The sequence below is a fragment of the Chenopodium album genome, chromosome 16 (genome assembly GCF_948465745.1).
Source record: "Chenopodium album chromosome 16, dcCheAlbu1.1, whole genome shotgun sequence".
Classification (NCBI taxonomy): domain Eukaryota; kingdom Viridiplantae; phylum Streptophyta; class Magnoliopsida; order Caryophyllales; family Amaranthaceae; genus Chenopodium; species Chenopodium album.
The window spans coordinates 35,352,203-35,377,116 of NC_137849.1; the positions used below are offsets into that span (position 1 = coordinate 35,352,203).

The 24,914-nt window shown below is 35.6% G+C and overlaps 4 protein-coding genes across 5 annotated transcripts; 1 reads left to right on the forward strand and 3 right to left on the reverse strand.

The window, feature by feature from the left end:
* Positions 1–5,231: 5,231 nt before the first annotated feature.
* LOC145584151 (uncharacterized) lies at positions 5,232–5,996 on the forward strand. The gene has a single exon (XM_081641064.1). It carries the CDS (start codon positions 5,232–5,234, stop codon positions 5,994–5,996), a length of 765 nt encoding a protein of 254 aa, XP_081497190.1.
* On the reverse strand, positions 5,994–10,536 carry LOC145585169 (5-formyltetrahydrofolate cyclo-ligase-like protein COG0212). The gene is made up of 6 exons (XM_081641898.1): positions 10,099–10,536; positions 9,899–9,989; positions 8,589–8,815; positions 7,230–7,305; positions 6,484–6,609; positions 5,994–6,394 (listed from the first exon to the last, which is right to left on the reverse strand). Exons 1-6 carry the CDS (start codon positions 10,528–10,530, stop codon positions 6,243–6,245), a joined length of 1,104 nt encoding a protein of 367 aa, XP_081498024.1. The 5' UTR covers positions 10,531–10,536; the 3' UTR covers positions 5,994–6,242.
* Positions 10,537–12,526: 1,990 nt separating this feature from the next.
* LOC145586406 (polypyrimidine tract-binding protein homolog 3-like) lies at positions 12,527–22,991 on the reverse strand. 2 transcript variants are annotated; one of them, XM_081643243.1, is made up of 15 exons: positions 22,909–22,991; positions 22,504–22,578; positions 21,048–21,119; positions 20,872–20,948; positions 16,622–16,703; positions 15,049–15,172; positions 14,738–14,802; positions 14,607–14,656; positions 14,396–14,437; positions 14,239–14,290; positions 14,113–14,167; positions 13,993–14,006; positions 13,697–13,804; positions 13,435–13,578; positions 12,527–13,152 (listed from the first exon to the last, which is right to left on the reverse strand). In XM_081643243.1, the coding sequence occupies exons 2-15, from the start codon at positions 22,558–22,560 to the stop codon at positions 12,763–12,765; spliced, it is 1,332 nt and encodes a 443-aa protein (XP_081499369.1). In that variant the 5' UTR covers positions 22,561–22,578; positions 22,909–22,991; the 3' UTR covers positions 12,527–12,762. The 2 variants fall into 2 exon arrangements, with proteins under 2 accessions (XP_081499369.1, XP_081499368.1); XM_081643242.1 differs by having other exon boundaries at positions 22,798–22,932.
* Positions 22,992–23,580: 589 nt separating this feature from the next.
* On the reverse strand, positions 23,581–24,914 carry LOC145584152 (uncharacterized). The gene is made up of 2 exons (XM_081641065.1): positions 24,500–24,914; positions 23,581–24,458 (listed from the first exon to the last, which is right to left on the reverse strand). Exons 1-2 carry the CDS (start codon positions 24,912–24,914, stop codon positions 23,581–23,583), a joined length of 1,293 nt encoding a protein of 430 aa, XP_081497191.1.

Consider the following 24,914-nt stretch of genomic DNA (forward strand, 5'->3'; position numbering starts at 1 on the left):
ACTGGTCTTTCTACTCCTAATTAATTAATATAATCTAAATTATTAAGGTAACCAATTTGTTGTGTTTAATATGAAACTATGCTACGGAGATTAAGTTTTAGGGAGAAAATCAATGATAAGAAGGCCTAGGGTCACAAGTTCACCAATAATTAATATTCATGGATAAAACATAACAATCAATTAATCAACATTGCACGAATAACATGATTAACATGCTCTCGCAATTTATTAACCAACATAGATCTAACAGGCTCTCGCAATTTACTAGATCTAAGTTCCTATTGAAAATAGCCTTTAATATCAAATTAACATCTGCTCGATTCATCAATTTAATATTGCTAAACATTCACAATCAAATTACATCTTCTCGATTCATAATCCAATTGCAAAGAATTAAAACAATTCAATAAGAAATTATCATGCAATATCAATAATTAATAATAACAAATTATCCCTTCATATTAATTATGGATTCCCTTAAACCCTAGAAATAAACTACTCGGACATAATTAGATCTAAAACATGCATAATAATAAAATAAGCCATAAGGAAATTGAAAGGAAGAAAATACTGAGATTAATTGAAATAGAAATCGTACCAAGACGGCGAAATTACAAAGTAGTTGAGATCAAAAGTAGGGTAGAGAGAAAAGTCTAGAGATAGAAAATATTAAGTAGTGAGAGAAAGTGAAAGGAAAAAGTGTCCGTAAAAATTACAATCCTAAACGTACTTAAACGAAAATAATTAACAACTCCTAATTAGAACTAAGTGCCTTCGACAAAACAAAGCCACCCAGAAACACGCGCCCGATCGGGCTAAGGGCCGCCCGATCGGGCGCGCCTTTTTGCTCGCATAGTCTTCTCCGCAGCGTCGCCCGATCGTGCTAAGCCTCGCACTATCGGGCGCGCCTTTGGCCACGCACCTCTTGTTGCTGCGCACCTTGCCCGATCGAGCTAAGCTTGCCCGATCGGGCCCTTGTGGCTCCTCGAGGTTTTGGACTTGTGATTGGGCTCGACTCCTCGGCCCAATCCGGATCTCCTCTTCGGGTCTTGAATGTTCGGTCCAAACCTCGGTATTCCAAATACCGAGCCCTTAATCACCGGCTCGATGGCTTCTAGCCGGCCTTGGGCTTCAATGACGGTCAAACTCCTCCAATGCTCGAAGTAGCTTCATAAAATCCCGGGAAAGTGCTCCAAAGGTGCAATTCCCTACAAAACTCAACAAACACTACGAAAACACTAGAAAACGCATATTAGTAATAAAAGTGGCTCTAAGGAGCCAAAAACACTACTAATTATGACCGAGGGACGGGGGTAAAACACTATATAAAATGGACATATCATTAGGGATGGGATTAGGAAAATTAAAAGGAAAGTTTAAGGAATGGTCTTAGAGAAGGGGTATAAATATTCCACATATGAGGCAAATCAAACTTTGCCTAGAGTGGAGGAAACCCAAGGTAAACTTTTCTCTCCTTTTTCCTTATTTTCTTTCTTTTTTTTTCTTTCTCCTTTTTCCCCTTCCCCTTTTCTTTTTTTCAGCTGCCCTTCACCACCACCGGCCAACCACCGGCAATGGTGGTTGCCAGCCGCCAGCAGCGCCAGCCGCCAGCCGCCGGCAGCAGCCTGGTGGCTGTCGGCTGCCAGGTTTTCCGAGAAAAAAAATATAATAATCTTTGTTTTAAAAACCAATTTAATCCTAGATCTAAATAGTAATTATGGGTTTTGTGATTTGATTTTGATGTTTGATTATGAGTATTATGTTAATTAATTTTCAGATTATGTTTTTAATTAAAAAGCCCCAATTTTTGAAACCCTAGGTTCTTGATTTATAAATTATTGAAGGATGATGATATATAATGGTGTAAACCTTTGATTAAAGTGTTTTAAGACTAAATTACAGCAAGTTTTAATGAAAATATAGTGCTGGAATTTTTGGTAAAGTATTAGAAATCAAGTTTCTTTAAGGAATTTTAATTACCCATTAATTGGGATTAAAGTATGATGTTTTAAATATAATTTCAGCTTATTTTAAATAAATTATGAGGGGTTTTATAGTAGTATATATTGCTGGAAATTTGTGTAGAGTGGATTTTAATACTCTCCTATAATTTTAAATTGTAGGAGACTTTGAAGTGAGCGGTTTTTATTAATTGTGGCGATATTAAGATCGTATACAAGGTACGTTCGCGCACTTAACATAATTATATTGATGTAGTAGCATGCTAAAGGTGTTTAATTGATTTCAAGTAATATCATGTTAGGTTTGGATTGGAAATTATGGTTTGGATGTTGTTAGTGATTGGATTATGAAGCATGATTTATTTGTGATGGATTATTGGATGGAAAATAATAGTTTGGAATATTATTTATGAACCACATACTTATTTATGGCATGTTAGAGGGCATGTTTAATTAAACTGAATGTTTAATTTGGCTTGGAATGTTGAAAAGGAATTTTATTATGGTTCATATAATTTTTGATGATGCTTTAAGCATGAGAAATGAGCTATATAAGTGTCTATATACACGAGGAATAAATTGTATTTTGGTGCCTTAGTACACTTAAGGTGTTTTTAACACCGAGGGATAGGATTTGTGGCGCTTTATGCGTTTAAGGTGTCTTTGACACCGAGGTAGAATTAAAAAGGGTTCAATATTAAATATTATGTGGTCACTAATTATTCAAGAATTAAATTGGTATATTTGATTGTTTGATTAATTATTGTTGATTGAATGATTATGGTTTGAGAGTCATCACCGAGTTTAATAATCTGTAAATAACGTAAAGTGAAAGAGATTACGTACCAAAACTCTTGGGACGTATATACCTTGAGTATGAACATATGGGGGGAGTTATGGGGTTTTATATTTAACCATAACTTCTACTGGAGTACAGGACGCTATACATTCCTTTTATTATTATTATGTGCAGGAATTCCGCCACTTACGAGTGGTTTTTGACACTGGCACGGTTAGCTCACGTGTCAGTAACCTCAATTAATTGGGGGAGGTTAGTGGGAAACTCGTTCGATGCGTAATCAACGCTAAATAAATTATTTAGTGTCTAGTGAGAACTTTTATTGAATGTTGTATGCTTGAAAAACAGGTGCAACAAGGTAAGTAGTGTGTTGATAGGGAATTGTATGCTAGTGTGTTAATTACGCTTATGTACTCAACTTTGCTGATTGTGTGTTTTGTATGTTATTGGCCTTGTCTTTATCATGGTCCTATGATGACCCATTTTTAATGGAGAGTAGTGGAAATAGGTAGAGATAAGCTTTTCAGGTGATGAAGCATTTCCATGAATCGAATCATGCTAGTTTCTATAAGTATATGATGTGTTTATTGCTTTAATTATATATGACTTGATTATTATGCGTGACTAACGATAAGAGTTTTGAGTTCAGTTTTGGTTTTAATAAGGGCCTATAATGGTTCCAAGTTGTAGGTTGAATTTATTTTACTTCGTTTCACTTTAGTTTGACTTTACTTTCGTTGCTTGACTTTTTCAAGTTGACTTGTTTTGAAAGGTTTTGAAATTAGTCTTCCGCTGTGTGTCTTTGATAGTTGCCTTAGCCGTTTTCACGGTGGCGGTAATGTTTTAGATATTCCTATTTAAAGTTTTAAACAGGACAAAACAGGTATTTTAAAAGAAAGGAATTTCTAGGGTGTTATGCCCTGGATTTAGTGTTCATCTAGGAGACGAAAATAAATAAAATTGAGTCCGAAAAATTGAAGAATAAATTTGGTTTCGACAGTGCAATTGGTATAAGTAGTATTGGTTTATCACGAGGGTTGTATATTTTCTGGATGAGTGATAATATCACCTTCTCTCTTGTGTCGATGTCCCACAATCACATTTGTGGTGATATTGTGGGAGTTGGGGGAATTAATTGGAGATTTGTGGGTTTGTATGGATGGCCAGAAACGGGAAACAAATGGAAGACATGGCAACTTATTCGTAATTTATGCTCTGCTTTCGAAGGACCTATGCTGATTGGTGGGGATTATAATGAGATTTTGTGTTACGATGAACGAGTAGGGGCTATTAGATGAATCATGTGAGGCAGCAGTGAGAGAGGCGTGGTAGGGGGTTGCTTCTGTTTCGGTGATGCTAAGATTGGAGGCTACTTTGAATGCTTTGAGAAGGTGGGGAGGTAGGAAGTTCCATGACTTAGCGAAGCAAATTGAGGATACTGAAAAGCAGCTTAAAGAGGCTCAAGGAAGGCGGATTTCTGACAGAATATTGCACAATGCTCGGTGCTTGAGAAAAAGCTTGATGACTTGAATGATAAGTAGGAAGCTTACTGGTACTTGCGTTCAAGGGCTCAGAAATAAAAGACGGTGATCAAAACACAAAGTATTTCCACCATAAAGCTTCCCAGAGACGTAAGAAGAATGAGATCGAAGGGATTTTTGATAAAGAGGGGGTGTGGCGTGAAGAAGAGGAAGAATTGGAGGAGGTTGTGTAGGGGTTTTATGATGAGCTTTTCACTTCTTCGAATCCATCGGTTGAAGACTGTGAGAAGGTTTTAGATGCTGTGTCTCCTACTATCACTCATCTCGATAATAATTTTCTGCTCAAACCTTTTGATAAGGAGGAGATCTTTGCAGCGCTTTCTGAGATGCACCCGTGCAAGGCTCCGGGGCCGGATGGACTCCATGCTATCTTTTATCAGAAGTTCTGGCACATAGTGGGAGATGATGTTTATAAGCAAGTTAGTAATATCCTTCTTGGCCGTATGTCACCAAAAGCGGTAAATTGCACTAACATTGCTCTTATTCCTAAAGTGAATGCTCCTACTACTATGTCTGAATTCCGCCCAATTTCACTTTGTAATGTGCTATATAAAATTGTGTCTAAGGCGATAGTTATGAGATTGAAGTCAATTCTCCCTAATGTTATTTCGGAGAATCAAAGTGCTTTAGTTCATGGTCGTTTAATTACTGATAATGCCCTCATTGCCATGGAAAATTTTCATACTATGAAAAAAAGGAATAAAAGCAAAAAGGGGACTATTGCTATGAAATTAGACATGAGTAAGGCCTATGATAGGGTGGAATGGTTTTTTCTGGAGAAATTGTTGCTTAAAATGGGTTTTGCGGAGCAATGGGTGAATGTTGTCATGGATTGCATTTCGACTGTGTCTTATTCCTTCATTATTAACACTTTCTTTGGAGGGTATGCACGGGTCCTTACCCACTCGTGAGCTGCTACATAGAAGACACATGATTGAATTTGGTTGCTGCCCCTGGTGTGCAAACTGCACTGAAACTGCAGGACATGCTCTCTTTTTATGTCCTGCTGTTCGTGAGGAGCTGGTTTGCAACGACCCACAGGCTGATTTTAAAGATGTTATTGCAGGGTGGAAGCAGAGGAGTGATAAGAAAAGGTTGGTTGGGGCTGCTTTGTTGTGGTTCATTTGGAACCGTAGGAACAATAAAATATTTAACAATGACATCCCTCACTTGGTGGTGCATGATCGTGTTATAAGGCTGGTGGAGGATTGTGGGAGGTATGCAGCTCGAATCTATAGCATGCCTACTGTCAGAAGGAGTAAGAGTCCTAATGTTTGGCTCCCTCCTATGGATTTTGTGAAGCTAAACTGTGATGCTTGTCTGAAAGACGAGGGCTGGGTGGGTATGGGGGTTGTGCTGAGAGACGCGAAGGGTGAGGTGTTGTATGCTGGTACTCATAGAGTAAGAGGAAGATGGCCACCTGAGGTAGCAGAATGCAAGGCGATTTTATTTGGGGTGAAGCTCGCACAACGTTATGGCTTCAAGAGAGTACTTGTTGAGTCTGATAGCCAAATTATTACTAATAGGCTTTCAAAATGTGCTTCCTACTTCACTGATCTAGATACGGTTTTAGATGATGTCTTTTGGTTTTGTAAAGACTTCGAATTTGTCTCATGGTCTCATGTTAGAAGGGATGGCAACTCGGTTGCGCATTACCTTGCTAGGCTAGTGCCCTTTGGTACGGAACAAGTATAGGAAAATCATTGTCCCATAGATGTTTCTTCGTATGTTCTCATGGACAAATTGTCCATTGATTAATAAAATGCACTAGTCCGGTTTGTCTCAAAAAAAAAAGAGTAATGAGATCATCTCATATGACATTAATTACGTTTACTATATTTATAATCTATGGTCTTGTTGGAACCATAAGCGCTTGTGCAAGGGTTCACAGTAATTACATATGTAACACAAATATACAAAGGGCTAGAAAAAGAAAGAAAATCATTGGCGCTTTCGCTGTGCAGTGGGGGGTAGCTTCTCGGATGGACCACTCGGAAGCTTTTGCCCAGTTTCTTGCTCGATCCTCTTCTTGAGCTCTCGCAGAACTCGTATTTGTCCCAATTTCTCAGGAGACAGTTTCTCCCAGTAAATCCCTGCAGAAAATTCAATGACCTTGTGGTTTAGGTATAATCAACTGGAAGTAATGCAAGGTTTTAGGAAGAAAAACTGATTCATCACTAACCTTGTGGTTTAGGTATATTCGTATTGGTGAATATGACCTGTGTTGGGGTGCAAATGATGTCGACTGGTACATCATGGATTAATAGCTTTTCAGCCGGAATATCATCTACCAGTTGTTGATCATGCACTGCAATATTATTAACTACTTTAGCTAAACAATAACAGCACTTTAATAATTACTGAATTACTGAAATGAAATTACACATTCAATTCCCATATCACTGGTGAAAGAGAGAAATTTACATGAAGTGGCACATATAATCTTTGGCATATCATCATATAATACTCAACAACAGATCTGAAGGTCCCATACATGCTAGATTGAGTCAAAATTAAAGAAACAAACTATATTGAAAACTGGGGAAGTATATAAAAGCCAAATTTAAAAGGAATCTTCAACATGGAATCATCAGCGACAACTGCAATTTAAAGATCTGTCAAATACAGTATTCTAATAGGCAAAATTAGAAGTTTGTGGTAAAATTGCCAACTTTGATCATGCCACTCTATCATGCGCTGATTTATGTCACTATTAGCTATATTAATGATAAAAGGTATCTAAAGGTAAATCTAATGATGATATTTTCATGTCATAACCCGATACATATCTTGACAAATTACTCCGTACTTACCAAAATGAGTGAGGTTTAAAGATCTAAAATGTCAAGACATTATCAGTCCCTGTAGAAAAACTATACAATCAAAATAGGGCATTTGTAATAAGAAACCAAAGAACATCAGAAATACCTGTAGTAATGACAGGGGTGGAGTCATCAATCGCTTCCATGTAACGCAGCATTCCATATTCAAGTTCAGCAAATCCCTATCAACGAATTTACAGTAAAACTTTGGACATTAAAAGCTAGCCTTCACAAACATTGAATCATCAAAAGACCTTGCAAAGATATGAAATAAAAGCAAGACAGGCTTTTCCATAGTCCATGTATAAAAAAAAAATAAAAAAAAAAAAGATCAGACCAGTAAGAGAAATATGGATGGCATTAATATATGCCACTCTTTTCATGACAGGTACATCAAGTTTTAGATCAATCAAACGCATAATTTTAAAAGGGCTCAGAGTAATGTGCTACTGGAAGTATAACTGCTGCCTTATGATAACCAAAATGTACGATTATCTTTTTTTTCTGCTAGAAGCAAATGAAAGGCATAATAAATCAAGTGGAATTTATGAAGCATAGAAGAAGGAAAAAAAAACATTGAAAGATGATGAGAATTAATGGGAAAATAAATTTGGAGGAACAAAAAAGATGGATTTTACAAAGGCTTCAGAATGAATTACTATAAAGTTTTGATTCAAATGATATCATGTAAAATGTTATTGGGATTTCACTCATCCTCTAGTTCTTAATTCTTTTTTTGATCTACCATATTTACCTAGCCTTTGACCAATTGTTTTTACTATAAAAACAAATGATAAGTAGTATCATGTAAAATGTTATTGGGATTTTCTCAAGTTTTTATGCTTTTTACTACATCTTAGGTAATTAAATAGCGCGAAGCCGTGAAGAGTAATTACACATGCAGTATTCAAATAGTACTTCATATATCTAAAGGTATTTTACAAAAATTAAAAATTAAAAATAAAAAATAAAAAAAGGTATAATGTTTTACACATGCAGTATAACAATAGAATAAGGCCTGGATGGATAAAACTAGCACAGAAATATAAAGAAATCAGATGAACTGGAAGGAGAGCTAAAAACTGGCCTACATATAATTGTATCTGCTACAAGGTGGATTGGCAGGAGAGCTAAAATATCTAGGTTCAGAATGAATGTAGAAGCAGCAGCAGTGGCAGGAATTGTACATAAAGTGTGGATAACAAGTAATGAAGCTCTTTGGAAAGGAAAAATACCTACTGTGGCCTTGGCAATAATGGAAATTCAGAGTACTATAAGAAGTAGAATGAAAGGGATCATGGGGGAAATAATAAATAGAAGCAATGGTGAATTGATCATAGAAGGCCTCTAAATCACTATAAAAGAAAATAATAAATAGAAGCAACCAATTGCTACGAAAACATTTCCAAATATAGCATACATTAGATGGAAACAGAAAATAAACATCACAGCAACGGAAAACTACCTCACCCTTTCCAAGCCGGGCTCCAGTGTTCGGATCAACAGCAACTGAACCAATGACAATTAAGTCTACTTTGATCTTTTCATCAAGACCAATTGGCCTTCCATATTTTGCTACACCTACAGAGGTGCATGCCTCATTTATATTGCTTGAAGTCAACATTTCAGACTCAAGAACAGAAAAGAACCCGGTTCTCAAACGTGGCTGGGGAGTCAGAAGCTTCTTCCCCTCTGCATCAACACAACAGCCTCGAGAAATTGAGTGAAAAGCAAATAGTAGAAGACCAAAATATAAACTAAGCAGCTCAACAGAAATGATATCCATAAACACACTAAAAACTTCTCCTTAACCATACAAGCATGTGAAAGTCTTTATGGATTGCTATAAAAACAAGATCTAAATTTTGATTTTGAACATCAAGGATTTCCATATTATTTCTGTAGTGTCAATTCTATCAAGATTTGAAACATTATTTAATATTGGTCTACAGCGAACACAAAATTCAGGGATGTCCATCTATTACTATTAAGAGCTGCACTTGCCTTCCAATATGGTTCAGAACTTCATATTACAAACCACTTTATAGAAAATAAATCTATTGTTCACTGAAATGTATTTATATTTCACAGATTCGTTCTATTAAGAAAATTCAACTATTCGCCACTCAGTATAAGAGTTCTAAGCTTCCTCTTTTTGGTTAAACAGCTCACAAGCCTAGAGCCCTAAATTAAAATAAGTGAGGGCAGATATACAAAATGTAACCCCCATAACTATAGTTGCACAGAGGCTCTCTCCTTTATAACTCTATCTGAAAAGCAAAGATTAACCTATAAATTCACAGCATATAATCATTCAAACACTTTTTATATTGTGGACACGAAGCAAAATCTCCATCAAAATTTTACTTAGTATGATTGCGTAATATTTATTGCCTGAATCCTTGAAGATATAAAGCAATTATCAACAAAACATAGCTAAATTTCAAACAGCAATTGCCAGCAAGTCTTTGATACCCTCAAATTCTTCACTACTCAACAAATCAACATAAGCAACACGATTAAAAATGATACTAGGAGGAACTAATGCAACCCAAACTACCAACAACGGCAAAAGCTTGTAACACCAGGTGTCATTTATATACAACAAGTTTAGTCACCCGCAAACCACAAATCACATAGTAATCATTTTGACAAAGGATAAACTTTTACGGGATTTCAGATACTAGGTACTATCTATGTTGCATACAATAGACCCGTTATATACAAGACCAAGTGAACACCAAACAAAACAGTGAATTAAAAACAACCACCAACCAGAAAGCGTCAAGAATCTGACTTGTTTCTGTGGAGAATCCGGGTTAACCTTCACACAATTCGCTCCCAGAAACACATCCAACTCACCCAACTGCCAAAATTTCATTCAAACCCCATAAAAATTCATTCAAACCCCTTAACAATTCATCACAAATAACATAAGATAACAGCATTATAAGGGTATAAAATTGATGGAATACCTTGTTAGCAGCAAGTGGAGCACCAACAAAATTGGGAATACGATGATGAACAGGTCGAGGAAATTGAGCAATATTCTGAGCTTCCATTAAATCCCAAACCCTTTTCCTAATTCTCCATTTCCAAGCTTTTGGGTCATCATCTTCACTCTCATTCATCTCTTTTTCAGAGGCTTCCGCCATTGATTCTCGAGCTTTAGCATCAAGGGTGAGGCGATTTGCTTCGAATGCCGCCTCGTCAAAGATTTCAGTGTTGTTTTTCTGGGAACTACCTAGTTTTGAAATTGATGGAAATGTGTAGTTTCTTCTTTGATTGAGTGTGTTAGTTAATGGAATTGGAATTGAAATTAGGGTTCTTGGAAATTTGGAGGGAAGAGAAAGAGGTGAAGAAGTGAGGTAGGAGAAGAGTGATGCTCTTGTTGCAATTGTGTCCATTGGGTTGCTAACTTGCTATGAATGACTGAAGGATGATCATGCTGGGATTAATTTACAATTTTTTTTATTTTTTATTTTTTTTTTTTAGGATTTTTTGGAAATAACTACTATTGTTACGTTTTAGTAATTACCACTTACAATTCTTTTTTTTTTTTACCAGCTACTATTTTTAAAAACATGAAAATTTCCCACCAAATTTCCCAAGCCGTCATATATGACATCGTCATGCCTTCTCCTTCCTCGATTCTCATGTTCAATGATTTTTTTTTTAATATAAATTAAAATTAGATTAGGGAAAAGCATTTAGTAGTCAATTTAACATAATTCAAGCTCACACAAATATAACTAAGGCACTAATATGTGCCAATTATAATTTGTTGTTCTTCATTTAGGGTTTATCCCAAATTTGGGGAATTTTTCAAACTGAGATAATTTTTCAAATTAAGCATTATTTACATTGATTAACTCTATATAGAACTAATATATAGGATTGTAAATCATAATTTAGAAAAACGTTTGATTTTAAAATATCCCTAAAATACATATGAACCCTAATTTTTCATATTAAAATTTAGTAATAATTTTTTAACAATAATATCAATTTCAGTACTAATTAAAGACATAATACGTTAAATCAATGCATCATAGTCCCAATTTCATAAATTAATCACTAAATAACAAACTCCTAATTTCATTTCAAAACCCTAAATGATGAACACCATCTTATAGTTAGCCCCAATTTTGCAAATTAGGAACCTAATTTAGTGGTTTGTTTGAATGATTTAGATTTGCAATAAAAAATCAAATATTAAGGTTAGAAAAAGGAATGAAGTTGAAAAAAATCTGTTGGTGGGGCCCACAATGACTTCATGTAGGCAATCAGGTGGGAATTTTTCATGTTTTTAAAAATAATAGGTGGTAAAGTACAAAAAAAATATATATATATATAGGTGGTAATTACTAAAATGACAACAATAGTACAGAACAATTTGCTGAATTGGTGTTAAAAAATAAAGAAATTATTAAAATAATGTTCACTTTAAAAAATTTCTCAAAGTAGTGTTCACTTAGGATTGGAAAACTCTAAACCTAATTTTTATCGCTTCGTATTTAAAGTCTAAATTAAAAAAGTGAATTGCTAAATCGCGTCCAGTATTTACTGGGTAACGCCCGTATTCTAACACGACATTACAAACATGCCCCCTTTTAATTTTACTCTAATCTACTTCTACCCCTTGTAAATTTACCCTATTTTATTTTTACCCCACCAGCCACCAACCACCACTCTACGTCATAATTTCCCAAAAAATAAAAAAAAATAAAAAATAAAAAAAAAAAAAAAAAAGAAAAGCTTTAGTCAACAACGATTTCTAATGGACGAATTTGCGGAACTGACGACGCTACCGAAAAGGTCGCCTATGCGGACAGATTCGGTGAGTGTTCTGAATTTTTGTCTATTTTTATTTTTTTTAATTTCGTAATCGCCAGAAGAACGCCTGAAATTTTAGGATCTACCGTGGAACATTCTAAAATTTCAGGCGTTCTTACCATGGTTCGCCTGAAATTTTGGAATGTCCCATGGTAGATTCTCTTTGAGCTTAGCCCGCAAGAATTTGCTTTGGTACCGGTTATAAAAGATTCCCTTTAACAATCGGTTTTTTTTTTTTTTGTTAATCAGTTTCTTTAGATTCGTACAAACTATCTTCAGGTTATAAAAGATTAAAAACAATTGATATTTTGAATCAATAGAAAGGAATGGAGATTAAATAAAGTGTTTATACCATCTTCACATTCATTTCTTCATGCCTGGTTCACAAGTACATTATGGCATATGCAAACGTCAACTTCAAAAGTCAAATGCAAAGCACCAATGAAGGGGTAAAATTATTCATAAAAGCAATCTAGTATTACAAATATAAGGAACATAGCAATACATTAACATACAACATAGATAAAAGAGTTAGAAAAAACTACAAGAGAAGCAGACTTGCGAATATACAGCCAAGAAAAACATGGTGAGCGAATATAAAGAAATAATGATACATTGCTCAAGGCTGCAACCTTATGAGCACAACTTGTGAAGAGCCATAACCCAGAAGGAGCAACAAGTGTATGTTAATAACAAAATAGAAAAGAAAAATGAGAATATTCCAACACACTCGACACCATACCAGTAGTCAGGTTGCACGGATGGTTTATGGTTCTAATAGTAAACGAATGATCACCAATTGATCATATGGCTTGTGACTGAGAGAAGGATATGCGAATGACACAGCCGTCAAGGGTGGTTGCATTTTTGCACACAAGAGCTTCAGTAGCCTGCTCCTCGTTCTCAAACAAAACAAGGGCTTGCTTCTTGCCATTAGTCTCAAAAACTTTGGTGTTAATAATAGTCCCATGCTCCTCCAAATGACTCACTATCTCTTCCTCAGTAATATCCTGGGGGATGGTGGACAAGTGAATCATTTTCGTCGGAGAGCAGCAGTAGCGATAATTTTTGGCCGCATTACGGTTGAACCGGTTAAGGTTTGAGTTGAGGTATTCATGGGTGTCGGTGCCTGACGTGATTTGAGGGTACCTGGAAAAGTTGACATCTAATCGCTTTCCAAAGAGTGTAATCCCCTGCAATTCAAATGATAAACAGCAATTCAGCTTTAACTGGATAAACACCAATTAAAAGGAATGAGACATGATATATAACTTCCTATAACAAAGTTCACTTGGTGGCTGTTCAGCAGATGAGAAAAGAGACATGATACAACAAGAGTGGTGTGCTTTACAAGAACACAAAAGCTGTTCCTAAGAAGATCAGCTTCCCACACAATAAAGATGTTTATGTACTTTGCATTTAAGTATCCCAAGAAACTAAAAGAGACAATAGTCAGAGACATTCCAAGATCAAACCTTCAGAAAATGAACAGCCAATTCAGCTTGGAAGCCATCACCCATCTGTACTAGGGCATGATCCGGTTTATTACGAAGAAGTTTAATTCTCACTATGTTCCCATATAGAGAGAATAAATTGAAAAGTTTGTCCTCGTCAATTCTCTGAAACACAAGCCAAAGAGCACAAATGACCACAGGACATAGAAACAAGGTCCATTTTAATTACGTATCAACATGGAGGCATAAGAGACAAAGGAAGAGAAAAGGAGGGTAGACTTACATCAGGATTTAGGCTAGATACAAGTATTGTGCACCTGTCATTCATTCCTGTGATTCCAGGAGGGAAAACACCACCAAAAGCAGCTGCAATAGCTGCATGGTTCGCCATCTAAAAAACCATGCCCATTGATTCACTTAGCGGAAACGTAAAATGCAAAAAATGATGTTAAAGTACTTGCTTGAAAAAGGACAGGTATTTGCAGAACATGGAAAGAAAAGAGGGAGAAAGATAACGGATGGAAGCATCGGCATCTCCAGTCAAAAAGAACTTTCATCACTTCACTTAGAGAAAAGTACCTGTGGAAATGCAACTGAAACACCCAAAATGAAGGGAAGAAAACAAAAAGATTCAATTAGACACTATATATTGGAATGTAAATACTAGAAATTTAGGAGATTTAAAACGCAACTGATTACCTGGAGCTCCACCTGTTGGAAGTGGGTACATACCACCACCATCTGCATAGCCAGGCTGTTACAAAACTCTCTGTTAATTTTATGCTGGCAGAAGTGAACAATTTCCAAGGCCGTATTCTGCCATACCTGAGAAGATCTGCCTTTCGGTTCTGCCGGCAAGGATGGATTGGTGAAATCCCTGCATAAAAAATAATAATTATGCATAGATTCAATAATGCCGCGTCAATAAGAATCCTTTCGCATTCTTAAACAAACTAATGGAAGCTTGCAGTATGTAGCATACCTTGTCCGCTCATTATTATAATTGACTTGCAGTTCTTCAAGACTGCATCAAGATAATAAAACGAATTAACAAAATAGATGTTCGCATGCTACACAGTTGGCTAGTTGCTAAAAGATAATTGAACATCGCACATAATCACCGAAATGAATACATGGATCACATAGAATAAAATGCAAGTCACCAAAGCCAGTAATTGAGAGTTTAGACATACTTTGAATACTGAATATCTAGTTGGCAGCAACCATCATAAATATTCCGCCCCTAAAGAGGTTTAAATGAGATTAGGTCATTCCCAAAGCAATTGTCGGAAGCAAATAGGAATATATTTGATTGTACTCAAACCTGAAGTGAAGTTCGTGCAGTGACCGCACTATGGCGTGATTGATACTGGATAAGAGCTTGAAAACCTACAAAACAAAAGTACTCAGAAGAAACTGGTCTTTGAAGTATAATGTACTTTTCAGAAGAAAAAACCAGATACATGTTTCAGAAAATCTGTTTGCAAACTGGATAAATTCAATCACAAACATGACATGTTAACATATGCATATGTGACATTAAAACTTTATATCAAGATACAATTCTAGACAGAAATAGAATCGGAGAGAAAAGAAAAGAAAGCAGAAATGAGAGAAAAACTTGAATAAGCTGACCAGCTGTCTTCTGAAACGTAACAATCTTCTCCACAAATCCATGAGGAGAAAAAACTTGATGCAGAACGTCCACAGTTATTGGATAGACCGCTTGATGGATTGTAACTAACAGAATTCGGTTAGGCTGAGTTCCCAGAGATGCCCCACAGCAGACCAGCATAGAGACAGAAAAGGGGGAGAGAGAGGAGAATAAATAGAGAAGAATATATAGAGAGATGAAGAGAGAACTTAAAGAAACAATACATGTAATAGAAAAAAAAATAACATAAATTAATAAGACCACCACAAGTTGAAAAGAAAGCATGAAGTAAACTAAAAGCACATAAGCAAAAGGCCAATAAAAAAAACGAACATCATAAATCATGCTACTTAAAAAGCTCTGCAGCTAATTTACTGCATAAACTGTTTAAATCCCCTTACATGTGCTAAGATGACGTACTAATCAAATCGGAATCCACTAGAAGCAGTCTTACCATATTGGAGACTGGACAGGAAATAGGCCTGAGGTTCCTACATTGATTACTAGAAACTTTTTATTGCATCTTAAAAGCATTTACTCGAGTAAGACAATAAAGCACTCTACATTCCTCTCCTATTGCGAAGCTAGCCTCATGACAGACACAGTTAATAAGTTTAGCTATTTATAGAATATGCTATAATAGCTTATTCAACTTTAATAACTTAAATATAACTAAGAGCAGCGTCAGACGCAACAATTCACTACTCTTACTAGAGCCAGCAGAGAAAGATGCAAAATTTCCAATTTCAAAATGTGACACAGAACTCACCAGTAAAACTCATTACCCTCCGGTGCAGAAGAAATATTAGGACACTATTGGCATATTTCTGCATACCAAAGATCCTATATATACTCTTAAATGCATCTACTCCAAAAAAAAAAAAAAAACACACACAACCACTAAGTCCTAATTTCCATGTACCACCTCCACATCCAAGTTCCAACTGTGATACATATACATACAAAAACAAATTAAATGAACTCAAAATTAATTCTTTCATGCTTTGGCTGAGACAGTAATCCAAACTACAGAATAAGGCCACACCATTATGAATATTTCAGAACAAGTAACTCTGTCAAAGTTTTCAACTTTCTGACTACCTTTAGGACAACTTTTTTTTTTTTTTTTTTAAAAAATTTCTGAGTAAAGAATACAAACAAAATGAATGCATAGAATGATACATGGAATCAAATAATTTGTTACTTGTACTGTATTAATGGCAGAATGCACGATAATTTAGAAAACATCACTGGGGCAGACGGCTTTGCAAGTACAGCAGCTCAGTAAAAGATGCAATACAGATTCTTATGCTCCCACATATAAGATCTGAATCAAACTACACTCAGCATAAATGATTTATGTCCAGCCAAAAGCATATATGAGAAGAGATACACATGTATATCAAGTGATAGTGAATGAAATTCATGAGGCTGTTTCCATTTCTTTTAAACAATCCAATTACATAACATGATTTTTTTTTTTATTCTTTTTTTAGGGAACATAAATGGCTTTATAGGCAAATTCCTATAATTATAAAAGGTACATATACCAACCTCATCTCCTCGTCCATGAGTGTTCTGATCCATTGTAGTTAATTCTTGATGTGACGAGAATTGAATATAAACATTTCTTCCCCTATCAAAAAAAAAACAAATAAAAGCATAGCAAACATAAAATGAAGTCAATGGTAAAGGCCATAGCATACAAATAAACAAGGTTCATACTGTGGCTATATTATTTAAAAGCGTAGCAGTATATTATTGCATCCAACTACAATTTATCATCATATAAACATTTTATGTCCCATTTATATACACAATAGAAAGGAGCATTCATCCTAGAAAACACAAAAAAAAAAAAAAAAAAAAAAAAAAAAAAAAAATGTCAGAATACATGCTTTCTTCTGACAAGAAATTTTTAAGAGAAAAAGAAGGAAGGACAAGACTTTTGGAATGAAGAATCCCAGTCCTCCATGAATCAATGACCAAAGATTGTTAGTGAGCAGTCAAAGTACAAACAGGTCATTTCATGATTTTCATCAATTACACCACAAGACGATTGAAAATTCTATAGTGGTCGTTTGAAATATGACTATCATAATATTTTAGTGATTATATAGTTCATAATTAACATACTTTTATCCAACTAATTAATTATATTACACTATTTTTGCTATAAAATATTATTATCAGCATTTTTTTAATTTATCAAATTTTTAGTTTTATTTATGTAATTTTTACTCTTATTTTTATAGTTTCTCGAAAAATATTTATTTTATGTTGGATTAAAATTTTCAAAAATTATATTTGCACTATAGAAATTAGAATACTAATTGTGTCCAATTTATAGTGTGAAAAAATGGATCGCTCATATTGTTTATCATTAAAATAATAAGGTAGTCATATTTCAAATGACCGCTGTAGAAACATCCACGAGACGATAGATTCGTTGATATGATTTTTAAGTAATCAGAAATTTTCACATTGAACCAAGAAACAAAAGAAATAAGCGCAAGCATACTAAATATCCATCAAAAAAGACATATAATGAGAGGAAGTAAGAAGACATTCAACCAATCAGCCCTTCTTAAATGATTAGTTTTTAAAAAAGTAAATTTGTCCAAATCTTTTTGCTCAAATGAACAAGATATCCTGCTAGTCTTTTCAAGACAAGAACAGAATATGCTCAATAATTCAAGATAGTCAGAGGGAAATCACACATCAGCATGTGCGCATGAAGGGGAATGAAGGAAATGTCATCATGAGGATAATTTAACATTGGTAGCATGGTTCTAAAATGCAGTTTCAATCGCGATCACAAAACAGTAGCAATGTCGTAGAAATAATATGGTGATCAGAGACCAGGTCACAATAGTCACAAACAAATTTAGTTTTTAAGTTTGTATATGTTTAAAATAATTGTAAGTATAAATTAACCTAGATAATCAGAGTAGATGAATGAATAGTGCAAAAGCCAAAACATTGCAACTTAAAAAACAAAGAAAGTTAATACATATATATTAAAACAATTTCAACTACACCCAACATGGCACTACACTACCCAACTGGCTACTACTGGAATAAGAAACTCATTTGAACCACCCAACCCCACCCTTTGGCCAAAAGACCAAGCTCCACCAATTGTAAAATCTGAGAATCAATCAAATAAACAACAACCTGACTTACACTACCCGACCTCACACTGTCTCACAGCCAACCTGGCCTACACTACCCTACCTCACACTGCCTCACAGAGAATATGGTCACAACCTTCTGTTTCTCTCCCTATCGTGCTGTGGGGGCAAGTGAATCTGTAAGTTAAGTCAGTAAAGGAGTTCTATGCTGCTATTTGGAAAAGCCAAATAAGTATCGGCCGACATACAGTAACTTCAAGAGTTTCAAGATTTCAACACCCCGTGTCAGTATATCACATTGGTAATAATTTTTGGTGGTACTTTTAGCCCATATTTTGTTACAGTTAGAGCGATACATGATGATACAGCCGTGTGCCAAAATTTGATACAATGATTTATAGTAGTGCATCCTTTTCACACCACCTACCTATTGAAGCTCTACTTAGGTAGAAAGAATGACGACACAAGTTTCCAGGAAATTCTGAACAAAACATCCATACTGAAACAGGAAAATCTGCATACAGGTAATCTCGTTACAACTTTCCCTCTGCTACATGAACTCCAAGAGTCACTCCTTATTAACAGTCCATACAAAAATACGCATTATTAGTGCTTCAACGATCTCCTGAATCCCTTGTAAGTCAAAGGACATCATTATGCCTATCATTGGGGTAAGCACCACCGAAAAAGTGACATCTTCATATGTACATATCTTAGGCATTCTCAACCTAGCTCCAGTTCTAACTGCATCATCCTCCTAGAGCTTGCCCTCTAATTTTTAATCTTAAAATTTATAAACTTTGTGCAGACTGCGTGAAGTGTGAGACTTAGTAATGTGCAATTAGTTTAACTCTAATTGTGAGATTCGCATTTGGGAGGACTGCCAAAGCCGGACTAACAAGAAACAAAGACAGCCAAAGTCAAAGTTTGCATATTTATGATTACAGCCTCATTCAAAGTTCTTCCACAGCCAAATAAATTTCCTCTAATGCCAAGGGTACTAGAACTATGAGCCCTCTCCTACTAACCATCAAAGCGGACCAACATCCCTTATCTCCACAATTCACACCTAGCTTGGCCACCAGTGTGTATGACTTCATGAAAATTGCATCAGCACATACTTCCCCAAATTTCAATCCAATAACATTCATGGACCATGCATCGTCTTCACTCCTATCTGTTGAAGTGAGCCAAGATCCTTTTCTACACACCTTAACAACCAGGCTAGGCTATAATCATGGTTATCTAGATGAAGACTGGAAAAGCATATGTATTTTCCCAATTTTAAGAAAAGGAATCCAAAAGCACAAGATTATTGTAGGGTCGATAGACACATGCAGTAGACTCTCGACAGAGAGCCAAGGGAGGAGTCTGCTGAGCGGAGCAGATTCTCAAGACTAGGAGGACGATTTTTAACATGGAGTTAGAAGGAGCGCCTGAATGTTTCGCGGGAATAGCGGGCCCATCCTTGTGCTGCAAGCCCACCCCCCCCCCCCCCCCCCCAACCCCCCAAGGGTTGAAGATGCTCAAGGTAATGTGTTCAGCTAATAACAATTGCCCACACTCATCAACATACTTAAGAGGAATGATTTTCTCACAGCCCTATGTCACATAAGATTTTCATTTTGATAAATTAACTACAAGATTTCCATTTTGACAAATTAATTATATCACAAATGCTTTTGCGTTTGGTTGACACAAATGCAAGATAACCAACTCAGGCCCTAAGCAAGAAAAAAAAAAAAAAAAAAAAAAAAAATCAATCTCTTACGTAGGACAAAAGCCATCTAATTCATCCCTCAATCCATTTCTGCAAAAATTCAATCATATGCTTCCTAAGGGTCAAGCAAAACCTCTTCAATTAGTACTCCAACAATCCTCAAGATAACATATGCTGCCCTATGATGAAATCATAACTAGGTATAGCAGTAGAGGCTGGATAAAAAAGCAAAACACTCGGGCACTATAAGATAGTAATTCTCAAACAGATAAGAAGTGAAGATCAACTTATGTTCTAAAAGCTACTCTGTATACTTTTAATGTAAAGATATCAAATAATATCATGCTTTTGTGGTATTTATGCATCCATGCACCAGCTTGCCAAATGTTATGTTACCAGAATGACTAGGCCAGAGCAAGCAATCTATCAATTCTAGAAGAATTTAACCCTTGAAGAACTCAGAATGCAATGTGAATATATATGGTAGCAATGACCAAGCCAAAAAGAACATATTAAACTAGACAACATAGGGAATATAAAATAACTGAATACCATCCAGCATAGCAGCTTTTACTTCTTTCAGTAGAACACTATTCACCACAATTACAGAATTGTCCATATGCTTGTAAAACATAATAGAGAACAGAAAAGAATTAAGTAAACATAAACCCCAAATCAAATGTGGCAGAACTAATTGAGGAATTTCATTTAGTAATCAAAATAAAGCTCTGAGGCCTATGACGACAAGGAAATGAGCTAGGTCCTACTCTCTTTTGACAATGATTTCATAGACCAAAGCTTATCAAGAAAAGAGTCCAATCAATCAATCAAAGCCTTAATCCCATAAGTGGGGCAAGAAAAGAGTCCACGCTTAAAAATTTATTTTTGGATCGGTTGTTGACAATAAAGCATTAAAGCTTATGACAAAAGTTGTTACTTCATCAACACACCTTATAGTTGGCTGTGTGTTTGTGTAGTATTGCAAAACATTGACGGCAGAGGGAACATCTTGCATTTGAACAAGAGCCTGGGAATGTTTTTCCAAAAGACAATTAATCAAAAATGAACTTGTCGGAGTTCGGAACTGCGGCAACTGCCCGCTCTAGATTATACACAATGAACAAACCTGATTCTTTGCTCGCAACATTACAAGTTTTGTGATAACTCCAAATGGCTGGAACAGCTGGAGTAAATCATTCTGGAAGAACAAGAAAAAGTAGCAGATAAGGTAAAATAAAGCAAACAAAATGCACAAATATACAAAATGTCTAGGATCACTGCTATACTCCAAAGTCCAAACTATAGATGGAGAGATCACTGGCAACTCTATTCCCACCCAAAAAAAAAAAAAAAAAAAAAGGATCTCACAAATTACAAACGTCAAAGATTTGGGTTATAATCAACTACTAGCTTACATCACTAGAGATGTCCTTACATTTTCATAACAAGATAAAATACAACAAAATAAGTAACGGCAGGAAACTAAGAACAAACAACCAAGGTAGAAAATATTCGTCAAAGACTCTTGAGCAATTTATAGTGGATTAGCATAAGCAAGTAACAGAGGAAGCCCATGGTTTTTAGTTAAGATAATTGTTGATCGTTGATCAGCTTGTGCTGTACTGCACACACGCTTCTTTCACTGAACTGGTTCTTACTAAGCTAATGTCAGATGTCTAAATCCCTCCAAAATAGTCATTCCTCACTGTAGGTTGAAATAGTCTATTTAGGATTGCTTTAGTCGAATTTCAGTTAATGGGGCTATTAATATCAGGGCACACTTACAACACTTAAATATTGCTCCTACACCTTCAGTGAATCCAATATTGTTACAAGCAAACTGAATGAATAAACATGCGCGATTTAAAAAATGAATAATAAGCAACCAAAGCTTGGTTTATGCTAAACTAAAAGTGCCCAACTTTCCCTCCTTATAATACAAATTGATCAACAAAGATGGCCTTTCGTCCAATCAAAATGCAATTGAATGAAGAAAAGCCACTGGAACCTAAAGATAAACTATTTAACCATTCCAAAAAAAAACTATGAAGTTGATAGAGCCAATTATATCCACTATTTCGCAAGCACAATAGAATTACGCACGTTTTAATTCTTAGTCTATCAGTACCAAACACAAAAGACAAATCAAATCCTCATACATTCACTTGATAATGTCTCTCAGACTCTCAGAATATGATTATCTTGGCCATGACATTGGACAAGAAAGTGAGCAATTGCGAATCACTCAGGGATAACTTTATACATTCACTTGATCATTTGATACAAGAATTTGCATACTGGCATTCACAGTCAGTCCAATACCTTAAAAGATAAGAGGTATCCCTCACCTTCCCTCGAAAACAAAACGAAAACAAACAACAACTCAAGAATTAAAAGGATTGTCCAATACCATTGTTCCATAAGAAGCAAGTTTAAGTCCATCCCAACAAGAAAAGATGAAAGTAAAGTAAATAGAAAAATTGAAAAAGAAATCATATTTATCAAAATTTAAAGATAATAAGAACTGTGGCCATCAAAAACAGCAATAAAATCGAAAACTGCAAAAGGTTAAAATTCAATACCTCAGAAATTTCATGACCCACATTACGAACATGGATAACTTTGGATGGTTCAGCCATTTTTCAATAGAAAATACCCTGAAAAAAAAGACCCAATTGATCATAAATTTAAAACCCATGTCATATTAATTAATTTAACAATTAATACAACTAATTTTCCATAAAAATTGAGCTCAAAGCTTAGCAATCAAAGTTAGTTTCTTTAATTACCCAAAAATTGCAAGATTTTTAGCAATTAAAGGAAATAAAAGAGAGAGAGAAAATCTGCACTGAAAATGAAGCGAAAGCGATACTTACAGAAAACTAAGTGTCAGAGAAGTGAAAGAAAGGATCAAAGAGAAGTCGGAGAAGAGAGAGAGAGAGAGAAAATTGAAGACAGGATTGCCCTAAACTACTTTAAGAGCTTACGATGTAGCCCGTGTAGGATGGGCCGTGCGGTAGATTGTAGTGCTCCTTGAGTTGAGTATGGTCTTATCTCCCAACGTTCGTCGCGATTCTACTGTTGTTGGCAATTCGGTAAAATAGGCATTATAAGAAAGTGCTTGTTTGGTTGACATATATGAAAAGAATTTAAATATACTTAGAGTATACGCAATGGATGACCCAAAATATTTGGTCATGAATTATTATATAATTTCTTTCTCTTTTCACTCATCCATGACTAAGTCACATGACCAACCATGATCAAAAACTCCCAATGGTTGCCCAAAATTACTTTGATCATGATTTTCTCTCTCCTACTTTTACCATACCCCACCATATATTCTCTTTTTTCAATCCCACCATATAATTTAAAATTGTTGTTAAAAACATAATAATTCCTATAATTGTTGCACATAATTAAAATTTAAAATGCTTAATGATAAATATAATTATACACTAATTGTAATCAATGATGTATTATTGAAGCGCAAATGTAAAATACATGGACACTTAATTTAAAATCTCGTTAAGTAATAATAATACACGATAGTACAATAACACATGCATGATTAGAACACATTATTTAGCATTAGCTAAAACATACACTAAACATAATTGCTTAAAGAAAATACTCTTAAAGGCCCAATAATACATCAATTACTGCCTATTATAAGACTCCCCATATCTAAGCCATAAATGTTCCACTAAATCTGACTTCAAGGCTCTATGCGTAACTTCATCACGAACTCGAGTTCTATTAGCCATGTAAGTGTCCAAATTAGCTGGTCGGTTACTACTGTTGCTAAATTGAAACGGTCCTTCAGAATTTCTTCTACTTGAAGACGGGGGTTCAGCTTGCTCATATTCATTTGGATCATCATACCTTGGATCATAATATCTTGCGTATGTATCTCGCTCATCCTCGACGATCATGTTGTGTAAGATGATGCAAGCTATCATAATTTTTCCAAGCATTGATACATCACGAGTCAGAGCAGGATGTCGAACTATGGCAAAACGAGCTTGTAGTACTCCAAATGCACGTTCGACATCCTTTCGCTGACCTTCTTGCTTTTTGGCGAAAAGACCCTCTTTTTCATTTTGGGGGAGGGATATTGTGGGAATGAATGCCGCCCATGTAGGATATATACCATCAGTGAGATAATATCCCATATTGTGTTGGTGGCCATTAACGACATAGTTAACCGAAGGTACACGACCTTCGAATATATCATTAAATAATGGAGACCTGTCAAGAACATTTATATCATTACACCTACCTGGCGTCCCGAAAAAAGCATGCCAGATCCAAAGGTCTTGTGATGCCACAGCTTCTAAAATCAAAGTGGGCTTATTAGCTCTCCCGGAAAACATGCCCTTCAATCTTAAAGGACAATTCTTCCATCGCCAATGCATGGAATCAATGGATCCTATCATCCCTGGAAAGCCTCGACGTTCTCCATCTCGTAGGAGTCTGGCCATATCCTCTTCATTAGGTCTTCTTCGATAGTCGTCATTAAAATAAAAGACAACTCCTTCAACAAATGTTGTAAGGAGTCTCTCGCAAGAGATGCACTAATCCGTAAGTAGTTGTCAATGGAATCAGCAGCAGTTCCATATGCAAGTAATCTTAAAGCCGCGGTGCATTTCTGCAATGCTGATGCTCCAAATCTACTAGTAGCATCTTGCCTTTGTTGAAAGAACTGATGACGTTCTTCTAAAGTATTCACAATACGGAGAAAGATGTGCTTTCTCATGCGGAATCTCCGACGAAACAAGTTTGGAGGGAACACTGGAGGATCAGCAAAATAGTCATTCCATAAACGGTTGTGTCCGTCTTCACGATCCCTTTCGACCAGCGTCCTTGGTGTCCTTGGAACTTGATTAACCATTTGAAAGAATTCAACTGGATTGGTCATTATGAATTCATCCATCATTCGATCAACAAGACGATTTACTTGCCTCCGTCTCTCATAACGTCGGTTGTACAT